Source organism: Ptychodera flava, chromosome 9, assembly GCF_041260155.1.
Source record: "Ptychodera flava strain L36383 chromosome 9, AS_Pfla_20210202, whole genome shotgun sequence".
Taxonomy (NCBI): domain Eukaryota; kingdom Metazoa; phylum Hemichordata; class Enteropneusta; family Ptychoderidae; genus Ptychodera; species Ptychodera flava.
The window spans coordinates 3,480,980-3,501,416 of NC_091936.1; the positions used below are offsets into that span (position 1 = coordinate 3,480,980).

General features: G+C 38.2%; 1 protein-coding gene and 1 long non-coding RNA gene across 2 annotated transcripts; both read right to left on the reverse strand.

The window, feature by feature from the left end:
* Nucleotides 1-5,059: 5,059 nt before the first annotated feature.
* LOC139139774 (uncharacterized) lies at nucleotides 5,060-12,733 on the reverse strand. Its single transcript, XM_070708678.1, has 5 exons — nucleotides 12,664-12,733; nucleotides 11,162-11,328; nucleotides 8,109-8,414; nucleotides 7,772-7,846; nucleotides 5,060-6,953 (listed from the first exon to the last, which is right to left on the reverse strand). Exons 2-5 carry the CDS (start codon nucleotides 11,220-11,222, stop codon nucleotides 6,883-6,885), a joined length of 513 nt encoding a protein of 170 aa, XP_070564779.1. The 5' UTR covers nucleotides 11,223-11,328; nucleotides 12,664-12,733; the 3' UTR covers nucleotides 5,060-6,882.
* Nucleotides 12,734-14,663: 1,930 nt separating this feature from the next.
* Nucleotides 14,664-20,089, reverse strand: LOC139139775 (uncharacterized). The gene is made up of 2 exons (XR_011553878.1): nucleotides 19,998-20,089; nucleotides 14,664-15,883 (listed from the first exon to the last, which is right to left on the reverse strand). It is a non-coding gene; the product is annotated as an uncharacterized lncRNA (long non-coding RNA).
* Nucleotides 20,090-20,437: the final 348 nt, after the last annotated feature.

A 20,437-nucleotide genomic window follows, 5' to 3' on the forward strand; every position in this document is an offset into this window, starting at 1 on the left:
ACAGAAACATAAATAAAACTGTCATAGAAGAAAAGGAATGTTTTATTTCTCATCTTTCATGGCCTTTCGAGGGTTATCTGAACTAGTCGCCAGACCGCGCGAATAAGATTAAATATAAAGAATGACAATGCGCCACACACGGCAGAAAATGTTACGTGTCATATCTGTGTACTCAGGTCTTATTCAAACCCGACGTAGAGACTAACATTATCTTGTCTTTGTCGATCGAAAATGAAAAATGCAATATAAAGCGAATAACTCTGAAAAGATCTACATTTTGCATCTGCATCTATCGAAAGGAATGGAAATACACGTATAGTATTATTCTGTTATTCTAAGTGTTATTATTGCTTCATTGATTGGCATGTCAAATTACCATTCACTATCCGTTTCCAATAAATAGCCAGTTTTAATGTGCGTGTCATTCAGAATGTGAGGATTTTGACAATTCTTTATATCAACGTAACACTCATAGAGGTACAACTTTTGAAAACTTAAGTAAGTACACACGGCACAATCGGCAAAGTAATACAGAAATACAGGTCAGGCATGATTTTTTTTCTCAGAACACATGTAAAGCTTCTATCAGCATGGCCGTCAACTGATGCGGGGAGGATATCAAAATCCCCGTAGAACAATGCCACACCCACGGAACACACCAATATGCATTTCCGCTGTGTAATTTTTGCTGACTCATTGAAAGGTAAATTTCTCATAAAAAAAGAAAATTAATCTAAATTGATGTTTGGCAGGTACAGATATTACCATCTGCGGCAATTGTAGACGCAGAATTAAATTTGAACATTTTTTGTCTTTATTTACTTTTCTGACGGGAGGTAGGTAGTACTGCAGCGGCATACTTGTCGGCTTCTGCCTGTGTACGACAAGTGAAATTCCCGCACTTTAGGTACGGGAGATAGTCAGATGTTTATCGGGCACTTACCGCAAGCTGCCCGCTCAAAGTCATTCAATTTCACGCATCTTCGGTACGGCAGATTGTCAATCCTATTGCGTGTGAAGCTTTCGTGAACTGCCCGCTGAGGGCCATTCCAATCCCCATTCTTTGGTACGGAAAATATCGAGCCTTTTCCGGGAACACCTGTGGTCTGCTGCCCGTTGACAGCGATTCCCATCTACGCGCTTTTGGTACGGGGAATTTTCAACCTCTTTCCCGGCATATCTGTCCCCGGCAGCCCATTGGATGCAATTCCAACCGTCGCACTTTAAGTACGGGAAATTTGTCGCCCCTATAATTAGCACACCTGTCGTTCAATCGCCGCCATCCGACATTCCAATACCAGTACTTTTGTTACCGAAGGTTGTCAGTCTTTTACCGGACAATCACTTACCGTGGTCCCGCCGCTTACATTCTTATTCACGCGCACACAAAGACAAGGAAAATTGTCAGCTGTTTTTATTGGGCACTTATCGCAAGCTGCTCGCTCAGAGTCATTCAATTTCACGCACCTAAGGCACGGCAGATTGTCAATCCTATTGCGAGTGAAGCTTTCGCTAACTGCCCGCTGAGGGCCACATCAATCCCCATTCTTTGGTACGGAAAATGTCGAACCTTTTCCGGGAGCACCTGTGGTCTGCTGCCCGTTGACAGCGATTCCAATCTACGCGCTTTTTGTACGGGGAATTTTCAACCTCTTTCCCGGCATACCTATCCCCGGCAGCCAATAGAATGCAATTCCAATCGTCGCACTTTAAGTACGGGAAATTTGTCGCCCCTTTGATTAACACACCTGTCGTCCAATCGCCGCCATCCGACATTGAAATACCCGTACTTTTGGTACCGAAGATAGTCCAGTCTTTTACCGGACAATCAGTTACCCTGGTCCCGCCGCTGACATCCTTATTCACGCACTCAGGTACGGAAAATTGTTAGCTGTTTATCGGGTACACCTGTCGCCAATTCCCGGCGCCCGACTTTCTTGTCCTCGCCAATTTTAGTAGTCGGTTTTGCCAACCAACGTTTTGCCAACCTTTACCGAGCACATTTGTCGCCTAATTCCCGATACTTGACAACATACATCCGTTCTGTAAGGACTTGGTTTGACCACTCAGGAGCAGTACCATGCAGACTTTCTTGAGCTTCTGTCAGCACGGCCGTCAACTGCCGCGGGGGAAGATATCAAAATCCCGTAGAACCAATGGGGGGAAGCCTACGTGTTCGTCCCCAGGAGTGGGTAGGTGTTTTGTTGTATCGCTAATAAAGGTTTAATCTATACCAAACTTTGGAGTTTTGTCTTGCACTGCCCTTGACAATCTTGCGTAAACGTTTTATCAGCATGCTGCATCTATTATCTCACCAGTTTGATTGCCTAATTCGCCAAAGCAAGCAAGGTAGTAATTTGTAGTCTATTATCTGATGAGTTTTGCCAAAGTAAGCAAGGGTAAATTACTAATCTGTGGACGCTGTCACCAGATTATCACCGGATTAACTTAGACAAAGTCAACAGCGAGCGCACCAGCAAGGTATAACTGAAGCTTCAGTCAGGTGTGCCCCAGGGTTCACTCTTGGGGCCACTACTTTTTGTTATGTTTATTACGATATTTCACAGCTAGACATTTCTGCAAAGCTCAGCTTGTATGCCGACGATGCCAAGGTCTATCGCACCATCACTTCCCTCGCTGACTGCGTCATGTTACAGCAAGATATTGGCAAATTTGCTCAATGGTGTAACAACTGGAAGCTGTCACCTAATATCTGATTCAGTAAATGTAAATTCATCAGTTTTACAATTAAGAAAAGAGTAATTTTCTCTCTTGATTACTCCATCAATGGTACTCCTCTTCAATGGGTCGCTGTTGTCAAGGATTTTGGCATTTACCTTACTTCCAATCTTAATTATTCTTTTCACATCAATGACATTGTTTCTGGAGCCTTCAAATCTCTTCGTTTTATTAAGCGTCTCTGCCAGCCATTCAATGACATTTCAGCAATTATTTCTTTGCATTTTGTTTATGTAAGATCTAGTCTAGAGTATGGCTCTGTTGTGTGGTCACCCCACCAGCAAGGCCTGTCAGCAAAATTGAGCGAGTACAAATTAAGTTTGTGAAATACATTTGTCGCAAACTCAATGTTCACTGCAGTAAATATAGCTACCCATTTTATTGCAGAATTCTGAACATTCCAAAGTTATACAATAGAAGACTAACCCTTGACATGTGCTTTTTATACAAACTAATCCATTATGATTCACCAAATATTTTAAATCAAATCTGCTTTTATGCCCCAGTAGAAATTTACGCAAGAAACCCCTTTTTAAACCAGACTTGTGTTCTGTTAATTGCAGAAAATTCTCGACAGTGCCAAGATGCATGTCTGTTTTTAACGATATCTCTTTCAAATGTAATATAGAGATTTTCTGCACGCTGTGTAGTTTTAAAACTATTTTATCCAGTCATTTTAACAAATCTCTTTTTTGATTAGTGAATATTTTTTTCAATTTAATGTAACGTGTTACTTTTATGGTCGTCTTGTACATTTCTCTTTTGATGGTGTGACTTTTGTTTCGTAGATCTATTCGTGGTTTTGCCCGTTGATCTGTGTATCAAATAAATTTAAAAAGATAAATAAAATAGGTTCCTTACAAGGAAACGGAAAAATGGGATTTCCGTTAACACCTGGTGTGGAGGAATCAGTTTTTAAGTTCTATAAATGATACTTGGTTTATCTATGAAATAAACTTTTTCACTGTTCGCTTTATTCTCAGCTTAAAGCAATCTGTAATATCCTTCCCGATACACATTAATACAGTTTGAATTATAAGGTCGCCTATAACACCAAGATTTTTGTGACATGGCATGTCCATCATTGTATTCTACCTAATTATTCAGACGGAATGCATGTATTCCCGGCAACACGCTCCACTAAAGTTCAGTAACGTCAAGCTTAAACCTTTCAACTCGCCGTAAACAAATACTAGGAGAAAGTTGGAAATAGGGAAAAACACACTCAAGATCGTTTGCGCCCACTGAATGGAAGTTTTTATAATCTATGCACAGGGGCTGCCTACATGTCCGTCCCTAGGGGTGGGTAGGTGTTTTGCTAATAAAGGTTTATTGTACCAACCTTGACAATCTTCCATAAACGTTTTATCACAATGCCGCATCTATTATCTCAAGAGTTTGCTCGCCTAATTCGCCAAGCAAGCAAGGGTAAATTACTAATCTGTGGACGCTGTCATCAGATTATCACCGGATTAACTTTGACCACCCTCCCTCCACCCACGGGACGGTGGTATAACAGAATATATACCCTTGCTTGCTTTGGCGCATTAGACAATCAAACGCATCAGGTAATTGACGGTAATAGACGCAACACACTGACAAAACTTCGCGTAAGCATAGACAATAGTAGTAGTACTGTCTATGGCGTAAGATTGTCAAAGGACAAATACATGACACGGGGAAGGAGAAAAAGGAATTGTTACAAAACCAGTGTTAACATAAGACCAAGACACCAAAGATTAAAGATTGGCAGTATTCTTTATTGGCAATACATATCATAGTTAAACGTATTAAAATAAAATAAACCATAGCAAGAAGAACACTGTGTTGAGCCCAAGACACCCTACCCCCGCCCGTGCCCTTGGGGATGGACATTTTGTGCAGCGCCTTATGATCTATGTGATCGTCTGTGCTTTAATAATAATTCCCATGAATCTGCGTGGCACGACGAGTGTTATATAGTTTTCCGTTCTTGGTGCACTTATGGTGACCATCAAATGCCAAAATAAAACACGTGACTATGGAAGGGTTGGTGCCTGGCTACAATACAGAACAGTTGTCAAGAGTTGGGCCAGTGATTGCATCTCGTCTTCGCACATTACATGACCATACTGGCAGTTGGATCTAACGTTACTTCAAAAATGTACCGTCGCATATTATGATGGTGCAATTATTTCTATACGTGTTGCATATATCTTTAATATGTTTTGCAAAAAGACAAAACGTTGCAAGGGGCTTGCATATGTTACGACCGAAAGGCGAGCCGAACTATTTCTTGGTGAGTTGACTGTCAAACAAACATCAGGACACAGGCAAAGTATGAAGTATAACGTATATTTAATGAAAGGAAACGAGATTCAAGGTTAACAAGTCGCCATAAGATAGTACAATTACTCTCTAATTAAGCGTCACCAAGTAACTCAAATGAACAGCATTAGATATTTAGAACATCAGATAATGTTGGTTCGATAAAAAACTGAGACAGTCATTAAGCTTATACAATACAAAGTCATCATAAAACCAATAATTCAATATCAAAATAATTTATGGACAAAACCATAAAGCCCGGAGTGAGAATCGACAACTGTCAATAATAATGACCCAAGAATATTCTAGGAGCAATGATATTATCATGTAATAAGTCATATAAAAAGTTTACGTCCGAAGCGAAGGAGGAAATTAAAAATATAGCAAATGTTTAAACTAATCATTGCAGAGCCTAAAGACCTTTCACTCAAATATTTCTGAAAACCTCTAGATTTTCTCTACACGGTTTGAAAATAATGATGAGTGAAGGCTCAAACACATAATAACATATTAGTTCATGAATTAATAAACGAAATCAAACCATGAAATCAATTTTCAAAATTAATTTTTCTTCAGCGGGTTTGTTCAGTATTTTTAATTGATTATTTGTGCGGAAACACAAACAAGAATTACCGATAAAATTTCAACCAATTCATACCATTTAATACACCGTTCATTTTTTGCTGACAGGTTGTCGTTGTATCATTGTGTACGACACTATATCACCTATTTCCCTGAACATTCTATTAGTATGTCAGGATCCCACAGAGCTTTCTCATATATGTCTTTGTAAAACTTTCATTTTGACAATTACTCTGGTTGCTAGTTTTCAAATGTCAAGGTAGGGTAAGGCTTTCCCGCTGAACATTACTGATGAAGGATATTTTAGGGGATGGCATCAATTGGCTTTGGTAAAAAAATAGTTACTTCCTTCGTGTCAAATGCATAGGTAGACGCTTATCGACGGATTGACAGCGTGTCTGGACATATTCCTACATGGACAGGTCTTAACGGTAAAAACTGAACATGGAGCCGAAGATTATTTTAAATTACAACATTCAAGCGATGAATGCATGTGCATTCTCACTGTAACTTCGAAAAGTGGGCAACGCAGTAGTAAACTTGAAACATAACAGCTTTTAGGTGCGTAATTTCAAGTATTATTAGGAAATGACGTTGCGTAGAATTTGTTTCTTCCATTCATATTATGCTGACACGATTGTTGATTTAATTTGTACGAATTGTTCTACAAAGGTCGTCTTATGGTACAAGTACTGGACGGTATGGGCAGTTAGCTACACTTTGGGATTTCACTCATAAGAGTTTGGAATCAATCTGGAGGAACGTAAATTAAGTCAATAGTCAAAAAGGGTCTGGTTTTCTTGGCAATAGATCCGTCTGGACCAACTCCCGATTTCCATGGGTTTCGTATGAAAATGCAGGCCCAGTACCTAGGACGTTTCGACATTGTACATTTGAACTCGTCGAGACATGCACGATAGTCCAAACATATAGTTACGACTCTTTCTATATCTTTTTTACTATTTAGAAAACGAGATTATTAAAAATACCTGTCTTGCACTAAAGCATTCATATTTTGGAAACTACAGTAAAATATTTTCCCTAAACTAAAGTTTCAAATAATCAAACACATTACTTGTAATCAACAGAATTACGCGATTCATACATTATGTAGATACAGAGGTGGACATATTTTCATCCCGATAGCGCCTTTGAAATGTACATTTTCTCGGTCATTTGGAGGATGGAGGACGATGGTATACTTTTGTTTCCCCTTGGCCCAATGTTGAAGAAACAATGTTTACACAGGGATAGTCAATCTTGGCTGCCATCGTCGGTGGGTTGAAACGGTAAGCCATCCATTGCTGACTGTGGGGGCCATCTTCCTGGTTTGCGATGAAAAACACATGTAAACAGTATTAACAACATACAACCAAAAACGTAACTCTATAGCTCTACATCAATGTAGCTCTTTCACGAGCCTCATGAACACCTAAACATTAGCTTCATCATCATATAGATACGTATAGCAAATTTTAAATCCAACTGACACATTTTAATTTTTGACGTATACGGGTATATATATCCAATGAGAGAGCACATAAATTGAGCGGTTTTGACGAGATGTGCATTTATTGTTTTGTTTGTCAAGAATTCTTTGCTCATTCGTAAGTACTCCCTCCACTACTATAGATACACAACATTTCTGACATATTAGTTCAAGTTGGTGATCATTCCAGCCAGTTATGACGCATTGTGTGAAACACTTTGACCTGGATGACTGCTCTAAGACCTTACACTGTTTTCACAGAGTTGTATGAAGGCGATCGCGCGATAGGCAAGTTTCAGCTTTGAGTCTCGCGATGACTCCACTACAATTCGATAAATCTATTGCATCGCACACAAAACTATTTTATTCACAGACTTGTAAGAAGTCTATTGTTAATGCAAAAAAATAGTGGAGCCAATTCATAGTGGCATTTCAACGATGAAATTTGTGTAAAAGTCGCATAGTAGAATACAATATCTGATATCGCCTCTTATGTTGCACTGAAGACTGAGATACTTTCATATTCTAATGTCATATTTTGAAAGATAGCATTTTCAGGATAAGTATTTCCTTACATATCAAAAGTATCCTGATTAAGACATCGTAATTCCTTCATTTTCAAAAAGGTGATTTATTTGAATAGCCTTTACGTACTTCGTTTACCTCTTGCGTGGTCGCCATCGGACATTCCATACGCCCCCGAGGAGTCTGCTTCGACGTAATTGGTGTCTGGAAATTGGTACACAATACGGAAAAGCTTAAACAATGCGTGCAAACATAGAACTGAGACATCGGACAGACACTCACACGTAGATACATACATCGATGCATACATATATCCAACCATCCACCCACTCATCCAACCATAAATACATACTTTATACATACATTCATGAGGCAGTTAGACAAACAGACAGATACAGGAGGCTAAAGTAATGACCTTTGACCCGCCTCCATATTGTACAGGTGTCAAGTGTAGACAGTCACTTGCCTTGTATTGATTGTGTAACGTTTGTTCCCGCTTTCTTCTTCCTTATATATTCTTTCAGTTCTTCCTCTGATACATCTCTGTCGAAGCCAATCTCATATCTGGCCTTCACCTGATCAACCAAATCGCCACGGTTGATGAAACTAAACAGCTTGATTAACACGTCGCATTTTACCTCATTTATTTCTCCCATTTCTCGTAATTTGAAAAATAAGTCACACGCCTTGCCCTTCAGTAACTCAGACGCCGCTCTCTTCTTGATTAGCCCTCTTTCCCCGCCACACCATTTCACCATTCTCTCCACCTCACCTGTGTTAGAAACAAAGCATTGGAATATCAAAATCCAATTACACGCAATCCTGGTAAGGTAACCGTAACTTATCCTAGGATTATTCCGAATATCGTCATTTACGGATGAAGACGTGTCGATCAGCATCACCATTTGAATATCCATAAGCTTAGGGGGGAAAGGTAACAAAATGTGAGTCCCGTTTACTGAGATTAACGTCGTATTATTAGTTTTTCTTTCTTTCTCCCTTTCTTATTTCTTTCTTTTTATTTATTTATGTATTTATTTATGTATTTATTTATTTTACAACAAAGAGTACACCAGAGTCAACTCTCTCGGTGAATAGCCATTTCGTGTAATCATGTATTACGATAATACGGTAACGTCGCAACGCTCTTAATCAGAACGGCGTTTGAAGAAAGTTTTGGGACAGTGGTCCGTCCTTCACGTGTGATTGAAACACAAGCCTTCTAGAACTCTTTGTTTACCACGAAGTCTCGTCTACTTTAAGAATTACACTGGCAATAAACAACCAGTGAATTTGCCATGCATAAACAGGAATCTCAAAGTTGATCTCCATATTCTTTGATAATATAAGCTTATTTGGTATCGTTCATCATTCCATGGTGAGTATTCCTCTTTGCCATTTACATCGTATTGGTGTCCATTTTCCAAATCGTATAGATTACGCAAAACAACGGCGTTGACCCTGACATTTGAACATATTAATATCTGATAAGGAAGCATGATAAGAAGTATTTGTGGATTAAGAAATTAATCAAATCCCATTTCAAGTCACGTCGTTATTCACAAAGTATAGATTACTGTTTCTATAGTTATGGGTAATTTTTGTGAGCAAGATTATGTTGTTTTGTTCTAAAAATCAAACTAACCACGCATGATTGCAGACGAAAGATGATGGGTGAAGAATCAATTGTTCTACGGTTATATTGCCTTACGAACTTGTGGATATCGCATTCGCGATTTCGTATATTCATCATTTATGCATCTCAAGGTTCTTTGAGTTTCGTATTGAACTTTATGAAGAAGGGATTATTTTAAATTCAGAGATAAAAACATACGTACATGATTTCAGCGAGGAACTTATCAGATGATTCAAAGTTAAGACCTTGTGGTAATGTGTACGAAAGTTGATTGGATAGGGAGTTGTTAAATTTTGCAAAAAAAAAATTTCATGGTAAACAATATTTGTCTGAAGTCATTTCCCATCGTGGTCGCGTCGTGTAAAGGATCACTTTAACTGATAACAGTAAGGTGGAAACAGTCACTTTTAAGATTTCAGACACGGTGGTAAAAGAGACCATTCTCCTTCACTCAAATTATTGTTCATAAGTTCATTCCCTCCTACTCTTTGACTTTGCTTGAATCTTACAGGGGTGCTTGACTTACAAAGTAAAAATCAGCTACGTGTAACAATCTACCGGTTAATGACTTCTTATCATCATGCCTGATCTGTTGAATTTATCCAAATAACCAACACGTTATGATATTTTTTTATGTCTGTGTGTGACATCTGTAGAATGTAAGAGAACGCAACATAAGATGGGTAAGTCCAGACTTGAATTACTTTATTAAAGGAGAGTCACAGTATAATGTCTCTTCTTCTGAACAGTTAGGTGTGGCCTCTGGCCCTGCAACAGCTCAGAAATGCTGTCTTGTGATGAAACTACTTCCTCGTTGTTACTCGTGAAAATATGGTTTATAATTAATATTTTGGTTAATAGTAGTGTTAGTTTTCGTCGGCTTATATTTTTTAAAACATCGCAGCTATCAACAAGTTACTAGGTGTAACCTTGCATCTTACTAACAAACCACAGCAGCGTATACGTCCCCAAAAGTATTGTCACTGTGCCCGTCCAGTCTGACATTTCCTGTGTGAGTGAATTTTATCGTACTATGAAATGCAAATTACCAGGAAATGGCTGTTCATTTTTTACAACAAGGGCTTTGGAATAAATCGATATTAAAATTACGTAAAATAGTCATAATGACCGTGGAATTTTTAGAGTTCTGCTTGAGTTCTCAACACATAGGATATATTGAGCTGCCTAAAATAATCCACATGACGTTCCCAAAAACGCTCATATTAATGGGCCATGACGCTGGAATAAATCATAGTCTTCATATGAAAAACTAATACTTTTCAACCTATTAACTGCTTTTGTAAGGTTACAGCAAAATCTTTTTTCAAATAAACACGATTTGCATGTTTTGGGATAACTGCATGATGAACCATGATAGACACCTTTAAAGGGACAAAGTCGGCCATTTTTCATGAATTTTGTATGATACGAGATACTACCTATATTGTTTGACATGTTGAAAGATACTGAATGAATGGGTGACCATGCATATATACGTCCCTGTTTTTAGACAAATTACTGTAAATCATCGCGAAAATGAATGAATGGTAATGACCATTAATTCATTTTTGTGATGATTTCATGTATAGTTTCTAAAACCTGGGTCGAATATATGCATGGTCACCCATTCATTCAGTATCTTTCAGCATGTCAAACAATATACGTAGTATCTCGTATCAAACAAAATTCATGAAAAATGGCCGACTTTGTCCCTTTAACTCTTTTTTGTTTTATTATAATCAGTCCTTTGCATTTGAGCAAAACTGCTAATTAGGCATGAGAAACTTTTTCTGCAGGCCTACCGTGTGACTCTCACTTCGTGCAAGCATCCCAAAATGGTGCAAATCGGGAAAAGATATGATAACATTGGTGGCAAGTTTTACCTTCGTCGAGATCATCAGACCACAGCATGAAGTAATGATTAAGCGGATCCAACATAGACATTTCGTCAAAGTCGCGAAACTGACCAATCAAACTGCTTCAATTTGTGGAAACATGTGACTTAAACATCCAATGGTTGGTAGAATAACCGTGACGCAACTCAGGTAACCTAAAACGAAGAATGTGTGCAAAACCTCCAATTTTTAGTCTCATTATGCATTATGTCGACAAAAGGACGGTTCATTTTATTGGTATCGTCTTATCTGAATTCGAATATATAACACTAGGCGGCATACTCTGTCGAATCGTGTACGATTCTTGACCAGAGTTTCACAAGCGCGCGTAATGTTTGCTGGTCACATCGTGGTACTATATTGAAATATTGATTGAAATGTCCCATTATCCTCCGAAATAAATTAGGATTGGCCTACTAAACATGTGAACTAGAGATACAGAAATATGTCTTATGCATACTGCGGCATTAAGCCGCGGTATGCATAAGACTGCTGTGTATCGAACAACAAGCAACTGTGCTGTGTGGCAATAGTACACATAGCTGATGTTTTCAAACAACATACTAATACTCGCCTAGGCTGTGATTACCTGTGGCGCTCACCCTTGACCCGAGAGCGATCGATGAGTCACAGCACCGCTGCGCTGCGTAATCACAGCTAGTGCGGATCCGTAGCCCTACAACCTGTACCACTCCCTTTGCTTGTTCAAGTTGTTGTGTTGGGGGAGTGGTAGGGCTACGGATCCGCAGCAAAATCACAGCTAGCTCTCTGAACATCATCATAGCATCAGTACGACTGTACCGAGAGTGTAATAGGCCTATACATACGCACGGCATACATTCTAACCACGGAGGTAAAAACTTATCCCTTCATATTCTAACCCAAAGGGTACGGGACGACTCCCCTCTTGCTCTACATAGTGGGGGGGGGGGGGGCTTTAGCACAGCCCTGCCACGCAGCGCTAGTTGCCTCTTTGGTTTACCCGGTGAACCACAGTCCCTCCACGGAGGTGGAGGAACTGTGGGTGAACATTGTGGGTGACATGGGTGAACATTGCGCTGGGTGGTTTGTACGAAAACGATAAGCGTTACCACAGTCACTCGTGAGCTATTCAGCTCTGGGACTATTCGTCCCATAGACGTGTGTAGGCCTAAAGCGAGAAAAAACCCAGCATATGTACACACGTCTATGGGGCGCATAGTCCAAGAGCGGAATAGATCACAGGGGACTGTGGCGTTTCCTTCGGCTTTGAGATGTCACTGGAGCGTACAGGATTATCGTGATGTGTAAAACTGTTCAGTTGGGGAGTCAGTGTTGTCCTTTTTTAGCCCCATGGTCTCACCACAAGGGGTCACATACCATGAAGGGTAAAAAAGTCTTTTTTACCGCTTATACGCCTTGTATGTGTGAATTTACCGCCTTTACGCTTGTGTCTGAAATAACAAGGTAACTTTCGAACTGTGCAGTAATAAAGAAACGTTTTAACGTACCTACAACATGTACACGTTTTGAAGTTTGAGCTCTGACCCTTGAACCAATGCGGTATTTCCGGGAACCAACCTCGTCCGAGCCTTGTAATCTCGGTAGCCCCAGGCCTGAATGCCTAAATAATAATGGCCGGAAACTTGTGACGAATTCAAACTATTTTACTGAATGGGATTAGCCTATAATTCACTCAACTGTTCTAAGGCTTTAACTTAAACCTAAAGGTACGGATGACGCCAAAAACAAAAACATTGGTCAAAGTAAAGTTCCCTAGGCCCTCGAAGTCCATATTAAAATATGACTGTTGGTCTACCTGGACGCTGGCGATTTAACAAGTTAAATATCATGATGTCGACATTTTGCCGTGCCTTGAGACTCTATGCATTTCAAAAACTACCATTTTCGAGACTCTTGCTGGCAAGGCGACCGATTACAGAACGTACTTGCCAGACCCAGGAAAACGAAGTATATTTCCCGTCACAATTTTAACGATAGAATCACTTAAAGTGTTAAATGCATAATAGTAAACAATTAACACGAATGATGAATTATGGTAGCTTGCAATACTTTACCATTTGATAAAATTATGCGTCCTGCATAAGAGCATACTAGAGATATACGGACGCTTTTTTGCATTCAGACACGAAAAATGTACAGGTTGCGATGTTTAGTGAGTGTATTTATCTTAAATATCGGCAAATGAAGCAGTGTCATGAGATTTCATATATATTAACGTAAAGGGGTAAGCGGGGAATTGGCGAGGATCTTGTTAAGAAGCTTGGCTTGTGGAAAATCACATTCCGCATACTTAGCTCGGGGTAGGGTCACATTTCACATTTTTATAACTCAATGATTAATGCAAATTGTCAATTTGTTGATGAAGTAAGGTTATAAAGCAACTTTTCAGAAATACGCTTTGAGAATTTTAATGACAACAAGCAAGGAACACCCCTACCTATGCTGTAAATAACATTTTAATAAGTAAAACATGTTTCTTTCGCCAGCGTCACTTCACATGTCTTACAAAAACGATGTTCTGTCTATTGTACCATATCAAGTGTTCAAATATATTATGTACACAGATATATATAGCTTTAAATTCTAGCAAATCCAAAGTTTTGAGTGAATCTCTTGAACTCCGATCCTTATGTACAAATTTGAACGTGCTCTGTATGACGGCAGGATATCAATCGACGAAGTTCGCATCGTCGTTTTGTTACGTTAAAAAGGTCGAAGAGATGAAAATGACACTTTAACGAGAAGTTCCAACTCTGGGAAAGCTGTGAACATATTCATAATGAAGTCAGCAATTCTATCAAGATCAATCATACATTTCAAACTTTAAAATTTGGAATAGGAAGGGGTCGTGTTTAAATTTTGGAAAGGGAAGTGTTATATTTTATGAATTGGGATTTGGGAGGGCCACTCTTCCAATGATAGACCACCCCTAGTTCCTCCTTTGAACTCTCTCTCATACTAAATAAAAGCTCTCCCTCTTGACTTTGGCAGGAATACTGCGAGGCGTAGTCTTAACTTGATATCACGTTATCAATACTACAAAATAATGTGCAGTAGTATTCATTTCTTCAAGGTGGACAATGATTCGTTGTTTTTCCGAAACAATCATGTTTATATTATCATGATGCGACTGATGCTGATAGACTGATCAACACACTCGTATTTTGCACGTATACAAAAACAAATTCGTCTTCAGGGATATCTGTAGGTGACAATTATTTTTTATTTCCGCAGTGAGTATTTTTAGTCCGTGCATAGACAGTAGAGGGGGGGGGGGGGGTGTTGTCCGTGATCGATCCGTGTAACTGTGCATTTTGAGACTGACTCCTTGCACTGGCAACACTAACCGTCTAAGTGACTCAGGTGAGTTTGTCATACAAGGTGGTGTCATCTTTGTTTGTCAAGATCATTTATTAAGACCGACTGACATATTTACTGGTAGTGTATGTTTCCATATGGACCCGATGTTACACACTGATAGCAGACATTTGACCGCTGAAATCACCTTTTATTGTCATTCATTGTACAGCTGCATATATTGTGTAATCAAGGACAAGATAAGCCGCACTGACTTGTCGATTGAAAGAACAAAGAAGCAGAGTGAAAAATTGAAAATAGAGCACAATCCTTGTAAAGTCAAGTCAAGTATACTCAAATAAGACGTTAATAGTGTGAGCAGAAAACAAGCAGACAGTGATGGCAAAATGGCATTAGAGACAAAATCACTGGACAGACTCTAAAGAGTATAGGTATCGATGGCGATGAAATGGCTACATTGCGTGCAACGACACTGAAGGATTGGGTACTGAATGACCAACACACTACAATCTACTTACTCAGAGTCGACCGTGTGAACTTTTCCTACGGTGGAGTAATTGAAAAGTGACAGCTGGTCGGCCATAACATGAAGTGACTCTGAGTGGAACGACTGTGGAGTGATTGATGAGATCTGACCTTAAACATCGCTCATATAGAAGTAATCCACTTAGTGCTGTAGAGTTATACAACGTTACAATTTGTTGACTACAATTTAGAGAATTACACAAAGGTATACATTTATATCATTGCCGTATGCATGTTATGAAGTTAATTAATCTTCTTCAAGAATCGAATGGATTCACAAGTTAATCTCTTAAATTGGAAGAAAACAAGATAATCACAACATATGAATAGTTTTAAATAAGAAAGTGTCCTTCCATTTCAAAATTATAATTGAATGTCATCAGAGCCCTTGTCGTTTCAATCAACACTTGCACTTGTATGACGAAATGATATCATCCCAAAATTTGGTGGGTTTTGCAGATTGTCTTAATCTACCAAGGTAGTATACTCCTTCACGCATCCACTTCTTTGGTTCCTTTTCGCCGCCTGAATGGTCATAAGCCACGAACTTGCATCCTGGAGCAACCACCATAGAGGACACCTTGTTATTCCAGTCACCAAGCTTAGCCATTCTGGTTCTCGAATTTTTCGTTTGGAGAACTACCTTTTCGCCAAGGCAGTTCCTTTCTTTGTCTTCGCTACCGTCTTCATACAATACTGCACATACGTCAGGATCCAAGTCCTCCGGTGTTGGACATTTTGCCAGGCAACAAGCAAGTATAGCCGAGATGACTACGAAGCTGATGGCGTGCATGGTTCTTCTGTAATTTCTAGCTTCAAATGTGTCAACTAGCTTCAAATGTGTCAACTTTTCTGACCTGCAAACTGTAATCATATCATAAGAGTCTATGAAAACGACAATTAGGTTTGGACAAATAGAAACATTAAGATTTGTTGGAGATAAAATTTAACCGGCACTCAGCTGCAGTATTTAACGGCCTAATAAAACATAGATAATGATGATAACGCTCAGTAGAAATCTCATAACTTTAATTACACCAAATGTACTCGCGTTTGGCTTCACTTCTGTTGATGAGCTGAAAAACGGTCTATCAGTCTATAAGAAACGGTCTATACACTTAACTTGACATAGTTCCGGATCGAATCATTGCCATTTTTACCGTAGATCATAAATTCGTTCTGTTATACAATAAATGTCGAAATCATCACCAGTAAATTAAGAACTTTGATAAAAACAAAAACGACAGGCATTTCCAAAATCAGACAGCAAATATTTTCAACCCGAGAAGAAGTTTTTCTAATAATACAAGAATGACGTCATCATGTTTGACCCGATATCACTGTACTTATTCTGATCATTGCCTCTATACATTCGTCACTAATGCGTAAGCAATGGAGGAAGTGTTCTAGGACAGTTACCACCCAGACAAATACCCTCTGGATAATCACCACCATACATTTAACCCCCCCCCCCCCCCCGCCGGATAATTACCATCAACCATTTACGACCCGGATATTTACCCCCTAACACTATTTATAACGACAATATTGCTTTGTCGACAATGATGTGAAATGGGAAATTACGAAAGAAGAAGAAAGTTTTCGAACTATCGCGAATATTGCGTGTGCATCATTTCTTGTCCTGTCTCCTACTGGGTGCCATATGAATTTCCCTTCACTACGCCTCGCTAGTGTTACTCTACATTCTAATTTACCCTATGTCTGTAACCTCCACAAATGTAATAATCTCCACAAATGTAATATCAACCACAATTGTAATAAAATCAACCACAAATGTAATAAAACTGTCAACCATTAATGTAACAACCTGCAACCACAAATGTAATAAACAAATTAACCATAAATGTAATAAAACTCAACTATAAATGTAATAAACTTGAACTTGCATATGTGATCATTTGTTTATCAATGCCCAAAGTAAATAATAACTTTAATAAGACTAGTGTAATGTTATTGCATACTTTCCTGAAACTAGGTTTTCTTTCCGAAACACAGAATAGAATACTTTGAGAATACTATCAGAAAACGGCGAGGTACCGATCAAAGCGTTACTAAAGATAATGGAAGCGGAACAGCAGTTCAAGACACTGATAATTACATAACAAGGAAGCGTCAAAATAAACTCGTCAACCAGTGATACCACACAAAGTTTATGACAGATGACTCAGAACAAATAACAGAGAAATATGCAACCTTATGACAGAAACTTACGACACAAAACAAGTTGACGAGAACATGTATCCATGTTTAAATCTAGTAAAAACAATACGAACACTACCTTGAACACAGTAGAACAAAATTAGACATCCTAACATCCCCAGTGAAGGAACAAACATCAAGTGGGACAACATAGGAATACAGAAAATCTATCGATTATTCCACACAATTTATGCACTTAAGATGAATTTGAGGCGACTGATTAAGAAAGTACGGCAAATTTCGATAAAAAGGCGTTAAAGGATCGTAGTGTTATACAGTCTCCTCCACTGTGGAGTAGAGACTGCACTGACGTTCAGATTACAGCTGTGTCTCGCCATGGCCAATCAGTTTTGTACCAAAATAGGGAAACGTAAAATACACTTTCAAATGTACAAAACACACTAAACGCAAACAATTAAGATATGAATAATGTGTGGAGTTGCTTTCCTTATTACAAAGATGAATATTTAAGGGCTAATTCCTCAATTGCAACGACAAAATAGATTTATTACATTTATGGTTGACAAGTATTACATTTGTGGGTGGTGTTTTTATTACATTTATGGTTGATTTTTGTTACATTTATGGGTGATATTACATTTATGGAGATTATTACATTTGTGGAGGTTACAATGCTTACCAGGGAATTGAACCCTGGACGTCTATTATAAACTAAAGGCTCTCACTCTTACCACTACGCCATGCGAAGTTGCCTGCGGCTGTTAGCTGAAATGTTAATCTTGAACTAAACACTGTATGTCTTACCATGCATTCTATAATAAATGCATATTATAAATAACCTTAAAATAACAACTATATGTTAACGGACTGAAATAATGTCCCTATACGAATCATTTTATTGACTTGCCCTAAACCTAACCTTGACCCTAACACTAGGCAACTAATAATGTTTGTCTCTTTTTCCATTTTTGTCTTTTTTAGTCAAAACCGGGTTGCATCGAAAGTTACACACATCTTCAGTTTCATATTTTACTGGTAGAATGTGTGTTAGATGTTTCATAAAATATTTACTAATTCCTTCATCATCAACTTATAAAATACACTCGATAAGGCAGTTTGAATCATAGACAGTATCTGTGCTATGTCAAAGCAAAGTTGAAACTGTATGAAAATAAAGATAATGAATCAGATGTCCTTTAAAATTAATTTTTAAGAGAGGGGGTAATAGTCCGGGTGGTAAATGCCTTGTGTGGTAAGTGTTCGGTGGTAAAGAGTTTCTAAAAAGTTTCTAAAAATAGTTTTTAAAAAGTGTCACATCTCTGTTTACCCGACCCATCCATCGTTATCACTGAATGCTTTCTAATTATGTACGTCAACGTCCAAACTACTCGGTCAACTGTCTCTGTCTATAAAGAGTTACAACCAAATCTCCCTCTAACGCATACAATGTATTGCGTAAATATGTACAGTATATTCAATGCAACTTATAATAATTGGCATTTAAGATAGCCTCGAAGATAAAAGCTGGCTATCACTAAAGCTAACCAACCAGATGAAAGACACAGAAAATGTTGCAGAATTGAACTTGCCACGATTGGCATCGACTCATCTGACCTATAACATAAGCACATGTCTCGCATACACGTTCATTCCATTCACCTGTACCCAAAGTTAGAGTATCAAGTTTATAATCTCTGGCAATTTTAATTTTGCCGTAAAGTTTAGCTACCTTTGAAATAGTTGACCTGATAAAAAGTGTGGTATTAGATTACAACTATATAGATATTCATGACAACAAAATGCGTATATTTGTTCAGATTATAAAAGGTCAACCAGATCATGTGTCATCGACACGTTAAGATCTCTTGTACCAGTGAGTGATTTCGAAGACTTCAAAAAGCAAAGGAGTCAACTTAATGGCATTCCTTGTTTCTTAGGGCCTTTTAACAAGCTTGTAATATTAACCTTGACCTGTCATGACCTATCAGAGTGTAAAATGTCGATATCATGGATAACGTAATGGATATGGCAATACACCAACCTGCTAACATTTCGGTGTGTTTTTCTTTGTTTTCCAGAATTATAGATCAGAGTTCAAAATATCTTCGTCCAAATGTGAAAATTCTTATCAAATTAGCATTTTCACAATCAATACAGTCGATGCATATGGTGGTTGTATTCTTCAGCCACTACCAAGAATCTATATGAAATCCATCATTTGTGTATTCATCTTCGCTAACCGACTTTGCCATGCATATAAAATGCTACTTAATCACTTGCCTTTTACCTATTGCCAATTTTTAGATGGCACTTTTGTTTTCAAACTTGTCAATGCACATTATAATTGCTCGTCCATTTTGTACAAAATACCTTTTAACGTACCATGCAGACAGCTGCGTAATAGCTACATTTTCCGCATCAGTGCCTCTAGAATTAATCTCAGGAAATACTCTCCAATTTTAAGATGTTTAAATACTATCAATGGAATCTTAAAAGATCATCCAAATATTGATTTATTTAGTTCTACTTTCACCTTTCGGCATGCGCTGCAGGGTGCATGTTTTTACTAGTTTCCTTGATTGTTGTTTTTAACAACGTGTTAGTTAGTTAGTTAGTTAGTTAGTTATGATTGTGATGTCACTTTTTATGTTTTTGCGCATAGTTTTCTTTTTTATATGTTAAGTTTTATTTCCTAGGTGCCGGTAAATGGGCTTTATGCCCGTTGGTCTACCTAAATAAATAAATAAATAAATAAATAAATAAATAAATAAATAAATAAATAAAAAACTTATCTTACCTGTATAGAGGTCCGACGCTTTCCTCGATGCTTACAACCTGTCCAGCGTTACTATAATGTGACTGATATACTCTCTTGAATATGTTTGTAATGCGAAATTTGTATAAATATTAATGGAACAGGGCTAAGAATGCTAAATTTATCAAACACGACATCATAAATCTTCTACTGTTAATTACATGGAGTTTTCAAACACAATGATATGCGCTTTCGCTATATTGCTAGATATATTTAGAGCCAGCATTTTTTATTCTGTTTATTAACATAGCTTCACAAAAGTAGAATTTTCATGCATCTGTAATTTTCATGTGTATTTAGCGATGTCAAGGAAGTCTAAAACCTGCATTTTAGTGAGTATCAAAATTTAACGTTTTACAGAATGCACGAATCGCTCTTTGCGTGTAATATGGGCCGTGTGAATTTTTATACATTTTTTGCAG

Bases quoted from the DNA above. Each gene is read 5' to 3' on its own strand.
- LOC139139774 (XM_070708678.1), bottom strand. From the start codon at position 11,222: ATGTCTATGTTGGATCCGCTTAATCATTACTTCATGCTGTGGTCTGAT. The intron at 7,847-8,108 runs GCAAGTGACTGT...ACCAATTTCCAG, and splicing joins CGTTACACAATCAATACAAG to ACACCAATTACGTCGAAGCA. The intron at 6,954-7,771 runs GTACGTAAAGGC...ATCGCAAACCAG, and splicing joins CCACGCAAGAGGTAAACGAA to GAAGATGGCCCCCACAGTCA.